Source organism: Onychostoma macrolepis, chromosome 08 (genome assembly GCF_012432095.1).
Source record: "Onychostoma macrolepis isolate SWU-2019 chromosome 08, ASM1243209v1, whole genome shotgun sequence".
NCBI classification, from domain to species: domain Eukaryota; kingdom Metazoa; phylum Chordata; class Actinopteri; order Cypriniformes; family Cyprinidae; genus Onychostoma; species Onychostoma macrolepis.
Window position 1 is genome coordinate 25,933,284 of NC_081162.1, and position 21,344 is coordinate 25,954,627.

At 33.2% G+C, this 21,344-nt stretch overlaps 1 protein-coding gene and 1 long non-coding RNA gene across 3 annotated transcripts; one reads left to right on the top strand and one right to left on the bottom strand.

Annotated features, from left to right (window-relative positions):
• Positions 1-4,788: 4,788 nt before the first annotated feature.
• LOC131545804 (uncharacterized) lies at positions 4,789-12,545 on the bottom strand. 2 transcript variants are annotated; one of them, XR_009272501.1, is made up of 3 exons: positions 12,441-12,545; positions 9,886-10,071; positions 4,789-5,886 (listed from the first exon to the last, which is right to left on the bottom strand). It is a non-coding gene; the product is annotated as an uncharacterized LOC131545804 (long non-coding RNA). The 2 variants fall into 2 exon arrangements; XR_009272502.1 differs by lacking the exon at positions 12,441-12,545 and adding an exon at positions 11,640-11,808.
• Positions 12,546-12,566: 21 nt separating this feature from the next.
• tmem230b (transmembrane protein 230b) lies at positions 12,567-18,701 on the top strand. The gene is made up of 4 exons (XM_058784956.1): positions 12,567-12,772; positions 12,983-13,088; positions 13,783-13,908; positions 18,118-18,701. The coding sequence occupies exons 2-4, from the start codon at positions 13,008-13,010 to the stop codon at positions 18,256-18,258; spliced, it is 348 nt and encodes a 115-aa protein (XP_058640939.1). The 5' UTR covers positions 12,567-12,772; positions 12,983-13,007; the 3' UTR covers positions 18,259-18,701.
• Positions 18,702-21,344: the final 2,643 nt, after the last annotated feature.

Here is a 21,344-nt window from a genome sequence, read left to right on the forward strand (position 1 = left end):
ACGGCACCCAGGACTTCAATTCCCATCATCCATTGCACTGATGACTCACACACAGCTGATTGCACTGATCACACAGCTGATTCCCATTACACACTTTACTTAAACCATGGACTTCCTTTCACAGATTGCCGAGTATTGTTCTGCATTTAGCACTCTCCAAGTGTTAGCTGCCTGACCGAGCCACGCTGTGTTTATGTGTAGCTCCGAGTATTGTTCTGCATTTATCCCTCTCCTAGTGATAGCTGCTTTACCGAGCCATTCTGTGTTTGTTTAGTTCCAGTATTGTCTAGTGTTTATCGCTCTCCCAGTGATAGCTACATTACGGAGCCCTTCTGTGTTTTCTAAGTCTAAGTTTAGTTTATCTAGTTTATAGCCTTGTTTCCTGATATCTGTCCATGTATCTTGGATTACCCTCGTCTCGCCATTTCGGACTCTGTTTATACCTAGTTTGGACTATTGCTCTTGTTATCGGACTACCCTCTTCTCAAGCCCTCTGGATATCGTTCGCTGATCAAAGACCCACGCTTGCCCTAGGATTACTCTGTGTCTTGCCCATGCCATACCTGTTTGCCGTTGTTCGACCCTGCCTGGGTTTATGACGTCTCTGTCTAAATAAAGTCTTGCAAATGGATCCGCACATCTCGCATCTCGTTGTTCCTGTTACAGATATGTCAGAAATACAGAACATTTCCTGTCTTCATCACATTTAGTTAGGAATTACAAGAATCACGTAAATTATAGGCCTACTATATTTTTGATTCAAACCAGTTAAATTTTAGAAAAAGTCAAATGGTTTGCATCAATGGATATTACTGTCAGCCGTTTATCATTTCTGTCATAAAACAGTCAAATATTAAATGCTTCGCTACCTCAATCTTACTTTGTTCTCTAATGTTAAACAGGTGCTTTGCATTGAAATTTCCGCTCTGCTTCTGTGAACCATATTCCCTGCCTACTTTAATTTGTTTGGCCATCTAATCATTTTGACATTGACGAGTGCTGTTAGATTGCTGAGGTAGACCAGCCTTAAAACCAAACTCTTAAACCTTTTTGTCATCCTAACAACAGTGCACTGCATGATGGAGTGCAGCAGAGCAATGCAAGAATTCAAATATTGAGGGGACAATTTGGCCGTTTCTACTTATTGGTGGGACTTGGCCCCCTCAATGTCTATGGACGGCCCTGAGCAAAAATGGAAAGGTAGAAAAATCAGCAAGACACGACCCCAGTAGCTAGTTCCTCCTAGATATTTTAGAGTTCATTTACTTGGTGGAGAATGCGGGCAGAAGAGCAACAGGCAGGAGATGTTGAGTGTGCATGTGCACAAATTCAAGATCTCCTTGTCTCCAGGAATATCCACTCCTGAGATGCTTGTCAGATGAGCAATTATACGAGGTTGAGGTGTCTTCTCGCAAGAACTGGCGAAAGGCAGAAACTTCAAAGGGTTTCCGAGAGAAATGAAAATCAATTTCAGGGTCATTTGACTGTTAAAAGTTAATGAATGGAAAAGCATGCAAAGTCAATGGCGTCCTGCAAATGCTGCTGAGCAAATTAATGAATTCTCCTCTCTCGCGGAGACGTTTCCCATAGTGCCCCTTAACATGCAGACAAAACATTCTGACTCAGACTTACACTCACAAATTAGCCCTTTTCAACAGTCAATTGCCTGGAAAAACATACATTTAGCATTGTTTTGCAGCAGAAGTGTCATCTCACATTAAATGCAAAACAGAATACATGATAACAGTGGAGAAAGGGGCTAGTTACTAGTAAAAACAAACCTTGAAGTCTTCACTACAAAACAAAGCTATATTGCACATTTCCACCGTTCCACCTAAGGACAAAAAAGAGTTCAATTAATAATTTTTTGATTTTGATTTTTTTTGATAGCGTTGCCACACCATATGGGGTAAATTGTCACAGGAGCCTGCTGTCTGAAGAATGAAATACAAAATACAGTAAACAAGACAATACGTTTATATTTATACTTAATTCACCCCAAAAAATAAAATAAAATAATTTAAATGGTGAATTATGTAAATGGTATTCTTATTTTTGGGTGAATTATTCCTTTTAAATTCTAGACTATAATAGCCTATCATCCAATAAATTCTTCATGCAAAACCATTTTGAAATGCATAACATTTTATGAAACAGAAAAAAACATTAAAGATAACCTACAAAAAAATCGAAATGTTGCATTACAATTGCAGTAAAACACATGACAGCTTGCCTCAATTAGAATGCAACAATTTGCTCCAACTTGATGCTTATAAAAATACTTGTTCCAAGACAGTTTAACCAATCAGTTCAAATTTGACTTCATTATATACTAATTAACACAGAAGATGTTTAAAACTGACATGAAAAACCAAACCAAACCATCTAATAGTTCCTAAAGAATGGTATTTGCAACAACAAAACTTATAGTTTTCATTACAAAAAATTAAAAATAAAAGAAAGAAAAAAAAGTTACTGAACATTTTCATCCTAATTGGCCATAAAAATAGAAACAGTTCTTTACCCAATGGAGTATGTTGTCACACAATATGGAGTAAGTTTTCAAAATAAGAATATGCATTTTGAAATATGAAGTACTAACAGAAGAAAAACACATTTAATTTTAAAGGATTAGTTCAACCAATTAGTTTATTGCCGAGAAACAAAAATATTATCTTATGATGACTTCTCCATGTGACAGCGAGCCCCGGCTCCCCTAATTTCCTAACCCTTACTGATGAAGTGATTCTCAGTCGTTAGTTTATGATGCTTCCTCTGAGGGCAACAGATCAGATTAAACATTACGATGTCTGAGAGAGTCCCGGTTGAGTGAATTTCAGTGTGTGTAATGTCCAGAAATGATGTCTGTAGCTCAGAAAGCCAATTACAGCTCTCATCAGCAGAACAACACACAAACACACACCTTTGACCCATATGTCACTGTGTACATCCTCAAAATAGAGCTGTATTCCTCAAATGATCAATAAAGCACTCTCTCAGATGAAAACAGAAACTTTGAACCTCGAGGTGCTCGAGAGGGTTGGGGACTTTTTGAACTGCAAACTGCTCTTTTCGGTCTGGTACCAATTAAATAAGCTTCCGTTATACAGTAGTTGTATGAGTGCACAATGCACAAGATGTTGCATAATACCATTTGATGTCTGGCACACATTGTAATGATCATCTCCATAATGTTTTCCCTTCCACTCTGTCCCTGTCCACCAATGGACAAGCAAACACACAGTCCCGCCCCAAACTTTACCATTATTTGAGCCAGAAGTCAGCATGCCAGGCCGCTCAAACAAACAGATCAATGTTTTGAAAGCATCACAGAGTCACACTTCACAAGGTCAAAGTACCAGTGACTTTGTCTCTACATGTTAAACTGAGATAAAAGGAAGTATTGTAATGTGAAAAATACATGTGAACATAATTCAAAATGATACCAGTGAACCCAGTAAATGAGAGCAGCAGGAACATGAGCCAGTATGATGAGCTCTGAAAAATGCATGTGACCTGCAGGGCAGCGGTTTGAAGAGAGAGAAAGAGAATTGAAGTTCAAATCACAGCTGTGTAAACTGTAAACTGTGTAAACACACACACACACTGCTGCAGCTCTCAATATGTGGACATACAACAGGCTTTTATTTTTTAAACCATAAAAACAAATGTTTTGCATTGAAATAAAAAACAAATAGATATATTTAAAATTATATTTTATTCTATTCATTTAAAATAATTAAATATTATCATTTAAAATAAGAAAAAGTCAATATACTTGCTCTAGCTATGGTTAGTCTCTAACTATAGCTAAGCAAACACACACATGCACACATTAAATCCCATACATATAGCAACATCCTTACAGTTGGTTTGATGTCATTAATGCACCTAGAAATAACCACATGTATTTTAACTAAAGTAACGGAAATTAATCACTTCAGTTTCCATAAGAGGCAGTAATAAAGAATACCGAGATGTAATGTTGTTTTATTTGAGCATCAACTTTCTTTCATATGTTTCTCTTAAAAGTCCTATAAAGGTAGAAATTGATTTGCATACAGTTAGAGAAATGTGGATAGAACAGATCAAATCATCTTTGAATTTGAATTTGAATTTGACAAGAAATGTTTGTGTTTATATTGAGATCTTTGACTTTTAAATGCAGACTGGTATCTTGGAAACTCTACATACAATTTGAGACATAGCTAAGATCATTTGAAAGAAAAGATGTGAAATGAACAAGACCTATTTCTTGAGAGAAACATCTAGCAAATTTAGGTTATAAAAACATTGGTGGAACAGTGCTAAGAAATGTTTCTAAAATACTTAATTACATGTTGTTTAAAGGTTACAAAAACATTTTTTACAGCATTCTACTAACTTTTTTTTCACTCAAAATATGGCGTTATTTGAATGTTACTTTTAATGTTCTAAGAATTTTTTTTTTGTGATTATAACATTATTTAAAGGATACAAAAACATTTCTTACTGTGTTCTACTAACTTTATTTTAATATTCTAAGAATGTTGAATTGTCCAGGTTTTTTGTAGATCATGATATTATTTAAAAGTTACAAAAACGCTTTTACAGCCTTCTGCTAACTTTATTTTCACCCAAAATACAATGTTATTTTTATGTTATATTTAATTAAAATTTCTAAACATTTCTTAGAACTTTCAATTACAAATAACATCATACATCAACATTCCATAAACATGACTTTTAGAATGTTTTGTCCTAACATTCACATAACGTTTAAAAAACGTTGTGAGAACGTTCCCTGTTAGCTGGAAGCAGGAGACTGAAGCAGATGTTTAAGAGAAACAACTGAGAAATTCTTTGTGTTTTTTATATTCCCATGGGAGTCTTTAATGAAGTATCTTTGAGTGTCACGAATCTGTCATTAGAGGGTTTGCATCTAACAGCTCACCTAAAGCCCTTTCCAGTCCGTCCACTTCATTTTCATTTCTCACTGCAGCGTTCTCTTTGCTGTCTCGTAATGAACTCAGACTTAATTACTAAACTCTGGACGGCGCTTACAGCCCCACAACTCACAGTTAAGCCACCTGTGGGAATGTGTCTGTGTGTGTGTGTGTTTATATTCATTTATTTCTCTTACATAAAATATCAAAGCACTCCACCAGTCGACCGTCCGCTGCTTTTAAACTTGCTTTCTCCCTAATGACCACAATTACTTCAGATAAATCCATCAGGCTACAAATCAAATCAAAGCAGCCCATCAATTATGAAATACTTTACAAAAACAACAATCTGCCCTCTCGTACCTGCGTTTGTTTCTGAATCACTTTTATCAGCAAGACGTCATCTTGGAAACAAGACAGCAAACAACGACGCTGCCTCATTAGAACGCAGTATGATAACAAGGCTGTTCATGGGAGGACAGTCTGTCATCCGCCACACCGCTAAAGAAGCAAATCAGCTTTTAAAGCCATCTTAAACTGCATCTTTTACAACCTCTAGAGGAATCGCACTCAAGCTATTTGCATTTGCTCTACCAACCAATTAAATTCATGAAATTGGTGTGGGATCCCTGCTGATGTGGGCCCTATGCACTTAGATTACAGACTAAAAATATCACCAACACTCAAAACCCTGACATCAGTTACTGCAGAACACTTCATTTTTACATTTTTCTAAAAAAATGTGAGTGGTGATTCATGCAACCTGTTGCTGTCATGTTAAAGTGTTCTGGGTGCTGCTTTCTAGTTCATTTCTACGTGGTTGCTAACCAGTCCAAGATGCAAGTCTTGGTGATCTTCTGATCTGTGGATGTGGCTCCAGTCACTCCTTCTGTATATGTGCCGGTGGGATTTTTACATTTGTTTTATTGATCACTTAGTGTTTCCACCTGGAAAAGTAGTCCTGTTAAAAAAAGAAATTAAATGGCCAATTAGATAACTCTACAGATCGAATTATTTAAATTATATATATATATATGTGTGTGTGTGTGTGTGTGTGTGTGCGTTTGTGTGTTTACATACATATAAATTTGAAATACATACACGTAACTTACACACAAACACACATATAATGTATGTATGTAAATTATTTAATATACACAAACTAACAGTAAAAATAAAAGAAACAATTTTATATTGTTACAAAAAAACAAAAAAAAACGTGGAAAAAAAAGTTCTTTTGAACTTCCTATTCATCAAAATATCCTGGACAAATGTATCATGGTTTCCACAAAACTATTAAAGCGGCACAACTGTTTTCAACATTGATAATAATAATAAATGTTTCTTGAGCAGCAGATCAGCATATTAGAATGACTTCTGAAGGATCATGTGACTCTGAAGACTGGAGTAATGATGCTGAAAATTCAGCTTTGCATCACAGAAATAAATTACATTTTACAATATATTCAAAAGGAAAACAGTTATTTTAAATTGTAATAATATTTGATCAAATAAATGCAGCCTTGATGAGTCTTTCAAAAACATTAATGTTTTTACAGTTTTTTAGAGTTGTTAATGGAGTTTAAGTTTTTCTATATATTTCTATTTCTGTAAGTATTTCTATAATGTTCCAGTCAATGATTTCAAATGGATTTCAGGTGACCAGCACACATTCTCAGGCGGTCTCAGTGATGCAGTGGGTTTGTGGGTCTCCGAGTGTTTCCTTTTATCAGCTCAGACTGCATCAATTATTCAACAACAGGAAGTTGTGGACCTTGAGATTAACTTTGCTGTTGTTTTTATTGCTTTTTACCCACCTACCAAGAACTCAGGACACTTTCAGGTTATTACAGAGCACACAGACATACACACATTCATTGAGTCCCACAAATACACAAACACAAGCACACTCATACACACACACACACACACACACACACAAATACAAGTCATAACCTGGCCGGAGATGCCAAGAAAGACTGATGAGATTGGCACAGTGTTTACATTTCTGGAGTAATAAAGTATGTTGGATGAATTGATGCTAAGTGTATTCCTGTTTTTAACACTCACTGGAAATATACAGGGTGCCAAAAATGTATTTGGACACTTAAGTCACACTTCATGTTTGAATGCCGTTGCATTGGATAATAAACTATGAAAACAATACGCTGCAGAAGTATCTTCTCAGTATCTCTTTAACTCATTTTTAGTGGATGTAGTCAGTTTTTCTCAAGTTCACACATTACCAAAAACAAACATAAAGTCACAAAATGCTTTTCTTTACTATCTTTATTTACAATAAATGACACTTGCTTTTGTATTTTGTCTCCTAATGCAATGCCATTCCGACATTTCTGTGTGACAAATACTTTTGGGGACCCTGTATAATGCATTGTTGTTGCTGTATAATGCAATTTTTTTAAACTATATTTACAGAGCACTAACCATCTTTCTAAGCACGTATCTATGCAGATATTTTCTAAATTATGACACAACCTCTTTAAAATTAAATCACTTTTTCATACATTAAGTCATGCCCTCAACTCTGCAGCCAAGAACCTGAGAAAATATGATCTACACATTACAGAATGCAGCCAAATACTCATTACTTACTCTGAATGCTATTCTCATTCCCCTTCGGTGTGCAAATTAAATGGATCAGACTGTGTGGAGTAAGATAATATAATCTGACTATATATATATAAAGCAATAAAGAAACAATAATGAATAACATTATTTTGGCTGCATGAAACACACACAACATAAATGTCACAAAACTTGACATATTTCCAACTCATTCCACAATGCAAGACAATGCATTGAGACATTAATTTAATGACAATATAAAATAGAAATATAATTGTTAAAAATATAACAAATTAGATATAAAATAAATCAAAATAAAAATAATTCTTATTACAGCACACACAAAAAGTGCATTACTATAATGAAATAAAAATAATTAGATATTATTTAAATGGTATTTATATATCATTTTCGTATTTGTTATACTACCTTTAATTCATACTGATTTCAATTAAAAAATAATGAGAATCATCACTGAGTATGAGAAATATATTTTAAAAATGTCATATTACAGCAATGAAAATTTGGGTGGTGAATGTGCTTAATTGCCATGAAAATAATCTTGATGTAAAATATGCATTATGTAAAAATCTAAATTAACAGACAAATTGTGATATGATTACTTTTGTTCTTTTGATCAAAACCTTGTGAGATTCACACCTAATACATCCAAAACTGAAACTATTAACACATTTTTGTTAATTGCAAGTATAAGTATAAGATGAAAAACTGGATATAAAATAAATAAAAACTAAACAAAAATAGAATAAATTAAAGATAACCTCTAAATAATAAATAATGACAAAAGCAAAAGCAAATTTAACTAAAATTAAAATTTAAACACAGTATAAAAATTTAATTCAAAATATTATTAAAAACTAATAGTATATTAAAAAATACTGAAATAACACTGCTACCAAGAGGCAAAATGAAATATCACTTCAACTTTCCCACCAGACATCCGACACAAGAATTCACACTCTCACACACACACACACACACACACACACACACAAAAATCATGTTTTGAACCATGTGAATGTGGCAGCAGCGATGCCCATCATAGCTGACGTGAGCTGCAGAGAGGAATCATTTTGTCAGCCCTGTGCTTTCAATCGACCCCTTAGATAATTAAGCGCTGCTTATCACAGGAGCTGTATTCATGAGGGCTTAAAACAGGAGACCGCAGTAAAACCACAGCTTTTCTCTGACCTCTGTGAACCACCATGATTTTATGCATGAAAATGGCATATTTAAGCAATAAGGTACGAGAGGTTGTTATACTGAAGATATTATCATCACTAAACGGTGTTATTAGGCATGCATGACTCTATTAGTATTATGGGTGCCTTATTGATTTTAAAAAGGGATTACCACACCATAATATATATATACATATTGGAAGTTCTAAATAGAGTAAAGAATATTATGGAACTTCTTTTTATCTCACAGATCTTTTTTTGCAACTTTTTTATCTCAGATTTTCCTTGCATTTCTGACTTTTTGTCTTTTTTATATAATAATAATAATTTTTATTTTAGAGAAAAAATTGTGAACTTTGAACTCACGTTTCTGAGTTTACATGTCACAATTGAGTTTTTTTGTTTGTTTCAGCACTGAATTAAAAATAATACGCTTTTATCATTTTTTCAGGCAATTGCAAGTTTATATCTCACAAATCTGACTTTTTTCCTCAGAATTTATGTTTATTCTGAGTTTATATCTTGTACTTTTGACTTGTACAGTATATATTCTTAGCTTTTTTCTTCGAATTCTGAGAGCTTTCTTAAATTACTAGTGTACGTTTTAAAAATACTATTTCAAAAAATACTATTTCAGAAAATACTATTTCAGTCTTTCTAATTCAAAATTTTTACATATAATTCAATGTGTTACTTGCCATTTCTTTGTAATTAATTGTGAATGTTACTAGTGAAAATTGTTTCTACACCAAATTTTTGACATAGTACAAAAACAGCATCCCTTTCTGCTAGAAGGTAGAGTTCCTTTGACTATATATGCTGTATTTTAGCACAACCGGAACCCAGGCCCAAAAATAGCTGTTTCATAATAAGGTTTAATTACTCTAGTGCTTTAGATTCCATTCCTAGCTCGCAGGCTTGGTCTGATCAATGTTAATTCAACACAACCCCGACTCCAAACGTTAAACAAATACTCGCTGGTCCGTAAAACGTGGTCAAGACAATAGACTTGACAGCAAAGCCCAGACCACAGACAGCGCCCACAGTGAAAGATGTGATGGATCAGTGGTCCAGCGTCTGAATCGATCCCCGTCTCCCAGACTTTAAATAAGACCACCATCCACATTGCGATCCATATATTGACTCCCGTTGTGCAAGTGAACCTTTTTTACCCTTCTGCTGTTTGATGGTGCAGTGGAGCATTTCAGGGTGATGGTGGGGTGAAGCCAGCGGCTAGATGGCGTAATTAATGCTGAATGGGGCCATTACCAAACTCATTTCTGATGTTGTGTGTTATGAAATGGTCTGTCTAAGAGCAGCTGTACATCTCTGTCCTGGAACCAATCCGCTTAATCCATCTGAAAGAGAGCAAAACAAAAGAACAGAGGCTGTAAACGTGTCGGATCAACCTTTATCCCTCACTGGTGGCTCTCAGCTGGTTTTGGTTTTTATATATCAACTGGGTACTACAATGTTAAAATTCAATTCCCATGGTTTCGTGCTCTTGGCAGCCTATAATTCACAGCACACAACACACTGTGGTCGACACAAACCAAGTTTATGCTCGTTGCAAGTGAAGCTGAATTTAATTCAGTGCTGTTTGGGAGGACCTTTTCAAAATCTGACTAGATTCTACCTAGCAATTACTGCCAGGCTTTATTGGATGAACACCATTTTACGTTAACAACAAAACATTCATTTTCTCTGTATCTCTTAGATGCATTTTGGCATTTGAACTGTGCACGATTATAGAGTTTGTTGCACTCTATTATGTGCATTTATAATTATTTTTGATAAAATAATGAACAGACTTGCAACCCACCTGTTAAGAATATCTGTTCTAGAATAGGAGTTGTCAATCTTTAATAATAATCATATATTATTTATTTAAATCAATTTTTATCACAGATTTTTTGTTTTATTATTTATTATTTTCCTTTCTTTTTGCAATTATAACCATGCAATGATTATAGAGCTTTTTGCACTCTATTGTACATTTAGAATTCTTTTTGATAAAATAATGAACAGAGTTGCAACCCATCAGTTAAGAATCAATGTTCTATAACAGTTGTCAATCTTTAATTTAATCTTTATTCTTTAATCATCTTAGTCATATCTTATTTAATTAACATAATTTTATTACTGATTTTTGTTGTTGTTGTTATTTATTTGTACATTTTTTTTTACAGTTTTTTTCTCTTAACTTTTCTATTTGTAATCATAACTATGCATGTTGTAGACAATTATGTGCATTTTTCGCTATTTTTGATAAAATAATGAACAGACTTGCAACCCAACAGGTTAATAGTCATTAACAATGTTTTTTTCTTATCTTAGTATTTATTCATTTAAATCAATAGTATATCACTGACTTATTTTTTATTTTATTATTTATTTAATCTTATTTTTAACATTATTTACTTTTACATTTGTACACATTTTTCTCTGAACATTTTTTTTATGCATGCGTGATTACAGAGTTTGTTACGTTATATGCATTTATCATTTTTTGTAATAGAATATTATTTTTCCTACTCACATAGTACTGCACTGTATTACTGTATTTATTTGAATACATTTTTATCACAGATTTGTATTAATTTCTTTAGTTAAATCTTATTTTTATTTATGTGTAAATTTTTTTTACACAATTTTTCTTTAAACACTCTTGAAGAACCCCTGTTCTAGAAGACAAAAGGAGATAAATAGACAAAGAAACAAATCAGATGGAACGGTAACCATTGCTTTCTGAAAATTGTCTCCCAGCAATAAGCATGCAGTGCCGCTGGATCTTTTTGTTCATTAGGGATCTAATTATTTCAAAATTGCTAATTAGCTGAGCTCGTTAGATGGAGGGTGGACACTGTTTTTTAGTTGTTTACTGCAGACTGTACGTCATGAAATTATGTTGGGTGTTCAAACTGACCTCAACATGAGTCATTTCTCTGCTTTCCAATCAATGTCACTTTTTAACCTTCAACGCAGCTGAGCAAACATCCAGGAAACATGCAGGGGAAAAGCAATAGACACATCTGCTGTTGTATAATTTCTTTCAAGCAAAGCAGCCTGATCATCATTCAGTGATGAAATGCAGTGATGAGTGTTTCTATAGTGATTTGACAGCATTCAGAAACAGAGACAGATATTCAAAGGCATATTCATCTCTGTCTATATGAAAAGTGTGACCTTGCAGACTAGTTTCAAGAGTTACATTAACTTTCTTAGAAAGTTTCTTTCTAAAAAACCTAGGCCCAAATCCTGTAGCTTTTTCTAGAAAAACAAACTATTTTTTTCCGTCAATATTTTCTACAAAATCAAATTACTTGTTGTAAAGATTTACTTGCAATATTTATGAAAAATATAATTTAAATAAATATTAAATATTATATTTATTTTGCCATATTTATGAAAATATGTGACCTTACACGTTAGTTTCAAGATTTATCTTGAATGAATTTGAATTAAAAAATAATTTTTTTACATATTCATTGTAGTCATTAAAAAGTTATTCACTGCGTTTTGCAATATTTATGGGATTATAGATATTGTTTGATGTGTTGGTCGTGATTTAGCCTACATTCAATCACTTATACGTCTAGACGCTATATTTCTTTTACATCTCACACATAAACCCCAATTTTCTGATTTTCTGTTCTAAATTCCACCAAAATAACCTTTCAAATTCTTTGTTTAAATCCACTATTTATATTTCATAAAACTCACTTACCAAAGACAGGTGGTAATCGAGAAATTCATGTTTTTCTATGATAGAGCTCCCTCGTGTGGTTGTGTATCGTGAACTATTCAAAGCGCATGCGCGGTTTGATGTGAACCCGGAAGACGCCAGGAGAGGGCGCATGCGTGCTTGTTATATCCGGAAGCTGTGCGTTTATAAACATAATCTCATGTGCGACTGTCACAAGATGACCTGTAATGACGTTTTTAATTAATTCTAGCTTAAAATGACTTAAATGCGGAATCAAAAATCATTTTCATTGTGACTTGTACTTCAGGAAAATCGCCATCAGACTATTCCGAGGCTGAAATATCACGTTCAAGGTAATTTAGCAAGCAAAACCAGTTAAACATGTTTATATTGACACAATTAGACATTTCAATATTTTTTCTACATGCAGTACTGCATTGCTATTCGACCTGATTTAGTAGGTCAGTAACATAGATAATGGTCTAATGTATATAACGTTACCTGATTGTTTTCATTGGTATGTGTTAATGATGAAGTATTGAATGAATGTGCTTCTGAATCAGACTGAATAAACTCAAATTTGAGAAGATGCCAGCTCGAAACACTATAAACAGTGGTGTCAGATACTCCAAACTAGCCAGTGATGATGATGGATACATTGATCTCCAGGTGAGAGGAAAAAAGGCTTTTAATGCACTTAAATATGCAAATCTTTGTTGCTCACTTTCATATTTGCCATTTCCAGGGATTAATTAATTAATATTAATACATATCTGTCTCTTTATATATTTGTCTACGTTATATGTGTGTATGTATTACAAACATTATGCAGTACGTTTGTGAATTTAAATATTTATAACAAGTTAAAAATAATAACAACTTATTTTCAGCTTTATTTCAATTAATGAAAATTTTTGATAGTTTAAGTTAACAATAACAGTCACATGTAACATAACAACATTTGTTTATAAATTTAAATATTTATTACATATAAACTGTAATAGTATAAATGTAATATTATGACATATAAATAATAATATTATAAATCTAAATTCAGATTCAAAAAAGGGTAGAAAATTGTCTTTAGACTAAGGTTTAACAACAATAAAATAAAAATGTTACTGATACAACCCACACAACCCTTGAAAAACCTATAAAATTAATCTAAAAGTTCTGTTTAAAAATTCTAATGGTGGTAGGAATGAAAGTCTAAATCTAATTTAATATTTATAAATACTAAATATCACACATAAATCAGTCTTTCATTGCATTTCCCTGTGTTTTACAGTAGTTAAAACATTCAGTTAAATGAAATTCTGCATGAATGCGTTGTAATATTGATCAATGTTCTCTCTCTTCTCAGTTTAAGAAAAGTCCACCTAAAGTCCCTTATAAAGCGATCGCCCTGGCAACCGTTCTCTTCCTCATTGGCTCCATTCTGATCATCATCGGATCCCTCCTGTTAGCAGGATACTTTGAAGTTAATGATGTGAGTGCCATTGCACATTATTACAGCACCATGCTTTGCTTTCATGTTCTGCCTTTTCAGATTGTGCCATTATTAGCTTCACATTCGGATTTCTAGACACGTTCCTCATGCATTTGTTTGTGTGCATTAGTTTGATTTCATTGGCCTGTTGTTTTATGTTTTTGATTTGCATAATCCTAACAGCCTCGTAGTCTTCAAGGCCATTTGCAGCATAAATGTATTTCTTGACAGACTATCAGCTGCATTTGTATGCTTTATAGAAAGTTAAAGGCACAACAGAGGAAAATACAAAAAGGTTTTCAACAACTTAATTGTGTTTTACAGGCAAGGCAGCGGTATTAGTATTATTCATATACTATTGTTATAGTATTTATTAGTATATTTAATTAGCTTTTATATTTCTATTTTCAAATTCTATTTTCATTTTAATTTGAATCTAAGCTATGTGGTTGTCTTTTTTTCCAGTTTTTATTAAAATATTTTATGTAGCTTTAATTTATTTTTATTATGATTTTATTTTTAGTAACTTTATTACAGTTAACTAAAATTAATCCATTAAAAAAACAGTTACTTGAAATAAAATAAACTTTTTATTTATATATTACATTTTAGTTTAGTTTAAGGCAACATGTCTCATTTTCATTCAGCTTAATGCATTAAAATAACTAAAACTAACATATATGTATGTTTAAACTAAAACTTTCAAAAATGTTACTAGAGTTACTAAAACTTTAAAATTAAAATGGAAAAATTAAAAAACAAATTCAAAATATAAATAAAACTATAATAGTATAGTGAAATTAATATAGCACTGGTAATTTTAAAACTTCATCTTAAAATTATTTTTGATTAATTAAAATGAAATACATTTTTGATTAAGTAATTTGCTTCAGCTTTATGTAGGCCTGAAAAAGTGGAAGTTTCTAAAATGAATATAGAGTTTATGCTATTGCTACTTTATTGTTCTAATGTAGAATGTCTTGATTCAAAATTATAAAAAAAAAAAAAAATCTTTATCTAGTAATTACTAATGATTTGAGAAGACTTAATCAAATGAATCAATCAATGTGAGAAGCACAGTTCCTCTAGTCTTACAGCTTTTTACAGCTAAATGCATTACCATCATATTCAGTCAGTCAGTTTATCATCCTGCATTGAAGTTCTGCAAGTGTTTTAAGTGCATGGCAGAATGTGGTGAGATTACTGTAGTGTACACCTGATGTGGAGGTTAATCCTCCAGCAAGATGTTCAAGATGTTCATTTCTTCACTTAGTCCAGCTAATGGAAACCTAATCCAAGCAAACATTTTCATTCAGTCTACCAGTATTTATTTTTATTTCACACTGCAGTATAATGTGCCTCAAAAGATTAATTGTAATATGGATGACATTGTGACGGGGAAAAAAATGTAACCTCCACTCTGGGCCACTTTCATATCTGGAAATAACCTTGATGCATATCTAAATTTTGTAATAATGTTTGAATATTCAGGTTGGAATTTGTGATTTTTAATTTGACGTTCATCATAATTGTGGACTATAAAAAATTAAGAAATCGATTCATTAAAATACCCATACTCTGAATTATATATAAAATCTATATATATTTTAGCAGACAATGAGATTATAAAAAAACTTTTTAAACTGGACCACTTTCATATTTGCAAAAACCCTGGTATGTATTTGATTTTGTAGTGATTTTTAACTTGCCATTTGTCAGAATTGTGTTGTAAAGAATCAATTAAAATAAATGCATTTGTAATAGATTCATTAAAATACAAATTACTCTGAAATGGGCCACTTGAACAAAAAATACATATATTTAAGGAGAAAAATGATAATACAAAATACCCTTTGCACTATAGATTGATCAGTAGATGACAAACTTTGAGGTCCTTGGAAAACACTTATCTTTGGCAATTAAACATGACTTTTAAAAATTCTGATCTTGGCCGCTTTCATATTTTGAAATAACACAGATACAGTACATATCTGATATTTTTATAGTGACATTTTTGAATGATTTAAACAGTTATTCTTGCATGATTTAAATAGTATACACTGTGTGCAGAATTATTAGGCAAGTTGATATTCTGGTCATATTTTTTTTCCAAGAACATTTTACCAATTCCAAACCACATCAATCTTAGTAACTACTATCAATTTTGTATTTAATCATTTATAAGTGATATATAATTGCTCATGAAGGCTGAAAGTCAAAAACTCCTTATTTCAGGTGTGCAGAATTATTAGGCAGGTTTTCTTTTACAGATAAAATGAGCCAAAAATGAGATTGAACTCAAGAATAAAAGTAAAACAATTATTAAATGCCCATGAGAAGGATGCAATACTAATGCAATAATAGAATTAGCAAAGTTAAGGCATGACCACTGGGCAGCGAAATGCTCATTGGGTCAGCACGGTCAGAAAAAACAGGTGGAGAAGAAAAGACACCTTAACTGCAAAAGAATTAAGAATTAAGGTGAAGAATTAGGTGAGAAACCATCAGGAACCATTTAGTCTCCAGCACCATCATTTTCCAGAACTGCAACCTTCCTGGAGTCTCCAGAATTACAAGGTGTCAGGTTCTCAGAGACTTTGCTTGGGTAAAAAATTATTTCACTTAATAAGAATAACATGCTGAAGTGTTGTGAAATACATGAAGACTGATTTTGTATAGGCTTTATGGACAGATAAGTTGTGAGTGACTCTTGAAGGACCAGCATCACATCCTCTTGTACCACTGTTTGAAGAATTTATCTTCCAGAATCTGGCAGTAAGTTTTAGGAGCTCATTTTTAATCAATCCTGCAAGACAGACTTTTCAGGATAGGAGATGAACTAAAATGAGCTCCCAAAACGTACTGCCAGATTCTGGAAGATAAATTCTTCAAACAGTGGTACAAGAGGATGTGATGCTGGTCCTTCAAGAGTCACTCTCAACTTATCTGTCCATAAGGCCTATACAAAATCAGTCTTCATGTATTTCACAACACTTCAGCATGTTATTCTTATTAAGTGAAATAATTTTTTACCCAAGCAAAGTCTCTGAGAACCTGACACCTTGCACTTGTGAAGACTCCAGGAAGGTTGCAGTTCTGGAAAATGATGGTGCTGGAGACTAAATGGTTCCTGATGGTTTCTCAACTAATTCTTCACCTTAATTCTTAATTCTTTTGCAGTTAACGTGTCTTTTCCTCTCAACCTGTTTTTTCTGACCGTGCTGACCCAATGAGCATTTCGCTGCCCAATGGTCATGCCTTAACTTTGCTAATTCTATTATTGCATTAGTATTGCATCCTTCTCATGGGCATTTAATAATTTTTAACTTTTATTCTTGAGTTCAATCTCTTTTTGGCTCATTTTATCTGTAAAGGAAAACCTGCCTAATAATTCTGCACACCTGAAATAAGAAGTTTCTGACTATCAGCCTTCATGGACAATTATATATCACTTACAAATTATTAAATACAAAATCAATAGTAGCTATTAAGATTGATGTGGTTTGAATTGGTCAAATGTTCTTGGAAAAAATATGACCAGAATATCAACTTGCCTAATAATTCTGCACACAGTGTATATATACAGTATATATGTGTGTGTATAATATATATATATATATATATATATATATATATATATATATATATATATATATATATATATACACACACACACACATACATATATATATATATAATCAGTTATATATCAATTTTTAACAGCCAGGTTGGAATTTATGTGATTTTATTTTATTTAACTTGATATCTGTCATATTTGTGCACTATAAAGTATCTATTAAAATTTTGAAAATGAATGCAAAAATACTCTGAAATTGGTCATATTTAAAGGGCCACTTGAACACAATTGTATTTGTTTACTAATATGTTTTTGATCAGTTTGCATAGTCAGATTGGAATTTATGTGATTTTTAACTCAACATTAGTCATAATTGTGCATTATAAAAATCTATTCAAATGAATAAATCGATGCATTAAGAAATGGTCTGAAATAGGCAACATTTAAAGGTCACTTGGAAAAAAAAAAGTTGTAGAAAATGAAAATACAAAATATCCTATAGATTGATCAGTGTATGACAGACTTTGAGGTCCTCAGAAAACACATTTTTTTGACAATTATTAATGATCTGTGCACACATTTGACCCGGCGAGCTCTTAAAGTCGACATTTCTGTCTTTCTGTCACTCACAGCACCGCGATCGCACCATCCCAGTCCTGGTTATTGGAATCCTGGTCTTTCTTCCTGGGTTTTACCACCTGCGCATCGCCTATTACGCCTCCAAGGGTTATCGCGGTTATTCCTACGATGACATCCCTGACTTTGATGACTGAGCGGCGGTGACGGGCTATCAGCCGGTTGATCTGACAGAGCTTTGAACCTGGTTTTCCTGCAGCGCCGCTGATGTCTGCCACGTCAAAATGACTTTGACAGCCTCATTTTGTAACATTTTCATAGACTCAGAAGGTGATTGGAATTCATGAACTAGTATGATAGTCTCGTGTAATGAGAATCACTTTATCTTGGATTTAATGCCATTATTTGTAATGCAAACAGGTCTCAGTTCAGTTGTTATATTAGTATGCTGTATTGAGTTACAGGTTGTTGCAACAAGCAAAGCCTGAGGCAAGAAAAACTACTCAAAAACATGCCACATGCTGTTTTATATTTTATAGCTCTTGAGATGGATTGCACTAGGGTTCAAATCTGTCCTTAATGATGGGATTTTAGATATTTTTTTGAGGAAACACATTAACGTTACTGTTTCAATCCATTCTTGAAATAAAAGTTTCATTTTAAATTTAAAACATTTGTGTATGATGTGAATAAAGCACCATTACAAAGTTTTCATCTTTAATGTTTAATGTTATGCCACTGGATTTAACTTATTTAAATTTTTGTGATTTTATTGGCATTACAGAGAATATTTTATGAATAAATAACTTGTTTTAGAAAGCCTCTCAGTTCATTGTCAGTTTTAAGAAAGAAGGTGAACCATCACTGCAGCCCTCCACCAGTCGGGGCTTTATGGCAGAGTGGCCCGACGGAAGCCTCTCCTCAGTGCAAGACACATGAAAGCCCACATGGAGGACTCCAAGATGGTGAGAAATAAGATTCTCTGGTCTGATGAGACCAAGATAGAACTTTGGCCTTAATTCTAAGCGGTATGTGTGGAGAAAACCAGGCACTGCTCATCACCTGTCAATACAGTCCCAACAGTGAAGCATGGTGGTGGCAGCATCATGCTGTGGGGTGTTTTTCAGCTGCAGGGACAGGACGACTGGTTGCAATCGAGGGAAAGATGAATGCGGCCAAGTACAGGGATATCCTGGACGAAAACCTTCTCCAGAGTGCTCAGGACCTCAGACTGGGCGAAGGTTTACCTTCAACAAGACAATGACCCTAAGCACACAGCTAAAATAACGAAGGGTGGCTTCACAACAACTCCGTGACTGTTCTTGAATGGCCCAGCCAGAGCCCTGACTTAAACCCAATTGAGCATCTCTGGAGAGACCTAAAATGGCTGTCCACCAACGCTACCATCCAACCTGACAGAACTGGAGAGGATCTGCAAGGAGGAATGGCAGAGGATCCCCAAATCCAGGTGTGAAAAACTTGTTGCATCTTTCCCAAAAGACTCATGGCTGTATTAGATCAAAGGGTGCTTCTACTAAATACTGAGCAAAGGGTCTGAATACTTAGGACCATGTGATATTTCAGTTTTCTTTTTAATAAATCTGCAAAAATGTCAACAATTCTGTGTTTTCTGTCAATATGGGGTGCTGTGTGTACATTAATGAGGAAAAAAAATGAACTTAAATGATTTTAGCAAATGGCTGCAATATAACAAAGAGTGAAACATTTAAGGGGTCTGAATACTTAGGACCATGTGATATTTCAGTTTTCTTTTTAATAAATCTGCAAAAATGTCAACAATTCTGTGTTTTCTGTCAATATGGGGTGCTGTGTGTACATTAATGAGGAAAAAAAATGAACTTAAATGATTTTAGCAAATGGCTGCAATATAACAAAGAGTGAAACATTTAAGGGGTCTGAATACTTAGGACCATGTGATATTTCAGTTTTCTTTTTAATAAATCTGCAAAAATGTCAACAATTCTGTGTTTTCTGTCAATATGGGGTGCTGTGTGTACATTAATGAGGAAAAAAAATGAACTTAAATGATTTTAGCAAATGGCTGCAATATAACAAAGAGTGAAACATTTAAGGGGTCTGAATACTTAGGACCATGTGATATTTCAGTTTTCTTTTTAATAAATCTGCAAAAATGTCAACAATTCTGTGTTTTCTGTCAATATGGGGTGCTGTGTGTACATTAATGAGGAAAAAAAATGAACTTAAATGATTTTAGCAAATGGCTGCAATATAACAAAGAGTGAAACATTTAAGGGGTCTGAATACTTAGGACCATGTGATATTTCAGTTTTCTTTTTAATAAATCTGCAAAATGTCAACAATTCTGTGTTTTCTGTCAATATGGGGTGCTGTGTGTACATTAATGAGGAAAAAAAATGAACTTAAATGATTTTAGCAAATGGCTGCAATATAACAAAGAGTGAAACATTTAAGGGGTCTGAATACTTAGGACCATGTGATATTTCAGTTTTCTTTTTAATAAATCTGCAAAATGTCAACAATTCTGTGTTTTCTGTCAATATGGGGTGCTGTGTGTACATTAATGAGGAAAAAAAATGAACTTAAATGATTTTAGCAAATGGCTGCAATATAACAAAGAGTGAAACATTTAAGGGGTCTGAATACTTAGGACCATGTGATATTTCAGTTTTCTTTTTAATAAATCTGCAAAATGTCAACAATTCTGTGTTTTCTGTCAATATGGGGTGCTGTGTGTACATTAATGAGGAAAAAAAATGAACTTAAATGATTTTAGCAAATGGCTGCAATATAACAAAGAGTGAAACATTTAAGGGGTCTGAATACTTAGGACCATGTGATATTTCAGTTTTCTTTTTAATAAATCTGCAAAATGTCAACAATTCTGTGTTTTCTGTCAATATGGGGTGCTGTGTGTACATTAATGAGGAAAAAAAATGAACTTAAATGATTTTAGCAAATGGCTGCAATATAACAAAGAGTGAAACATTTAAGGGGTCTGAATACTTAGGACCATGTGATATTTCAGTTTTCTTTTTAATAAATCTGCAAAATGTCAACAATTCTGTGTTTTCTGTCAATATGGGGTGCTGTGTGTACATTAATGAGGAAAAAAAATGAACTTAAATGATTTTAGCAAATGGCTGCAATATAACAAAGAGTGAAACATTTAAGGGGTCTGAATACTTAGGACCATGTGATATTTCAGTTTTCTTTTTAATAAATCTGCAAAATGTCAACAATTCTGTGTTTTCTGTCAATATGGGGTGCTGTGTGTACATTA

Coding starts and splice junctions, on each gene's coding strand:
- tmem230b (XM_058784956.1), top strand. CDS start 13,008: ATGCCAGCTCGAAACACTATAAACAGTGGTGTCAGATACTCCAAACTA. Junction 13,089..13,782: donor ATGGATACATTGATCTCCAG/GTGAGAGGAAAA, acceptor CTCTCTTCTCAG/TTTAAGAAAAGTCCACCTAA. Junction 13,909..18,117: donor GATACTTTGAAGTTAATGAT/GTGAGTGCCATT, acceptor TGTCACTCACAG/CACCGCGATCGCACCATCCC.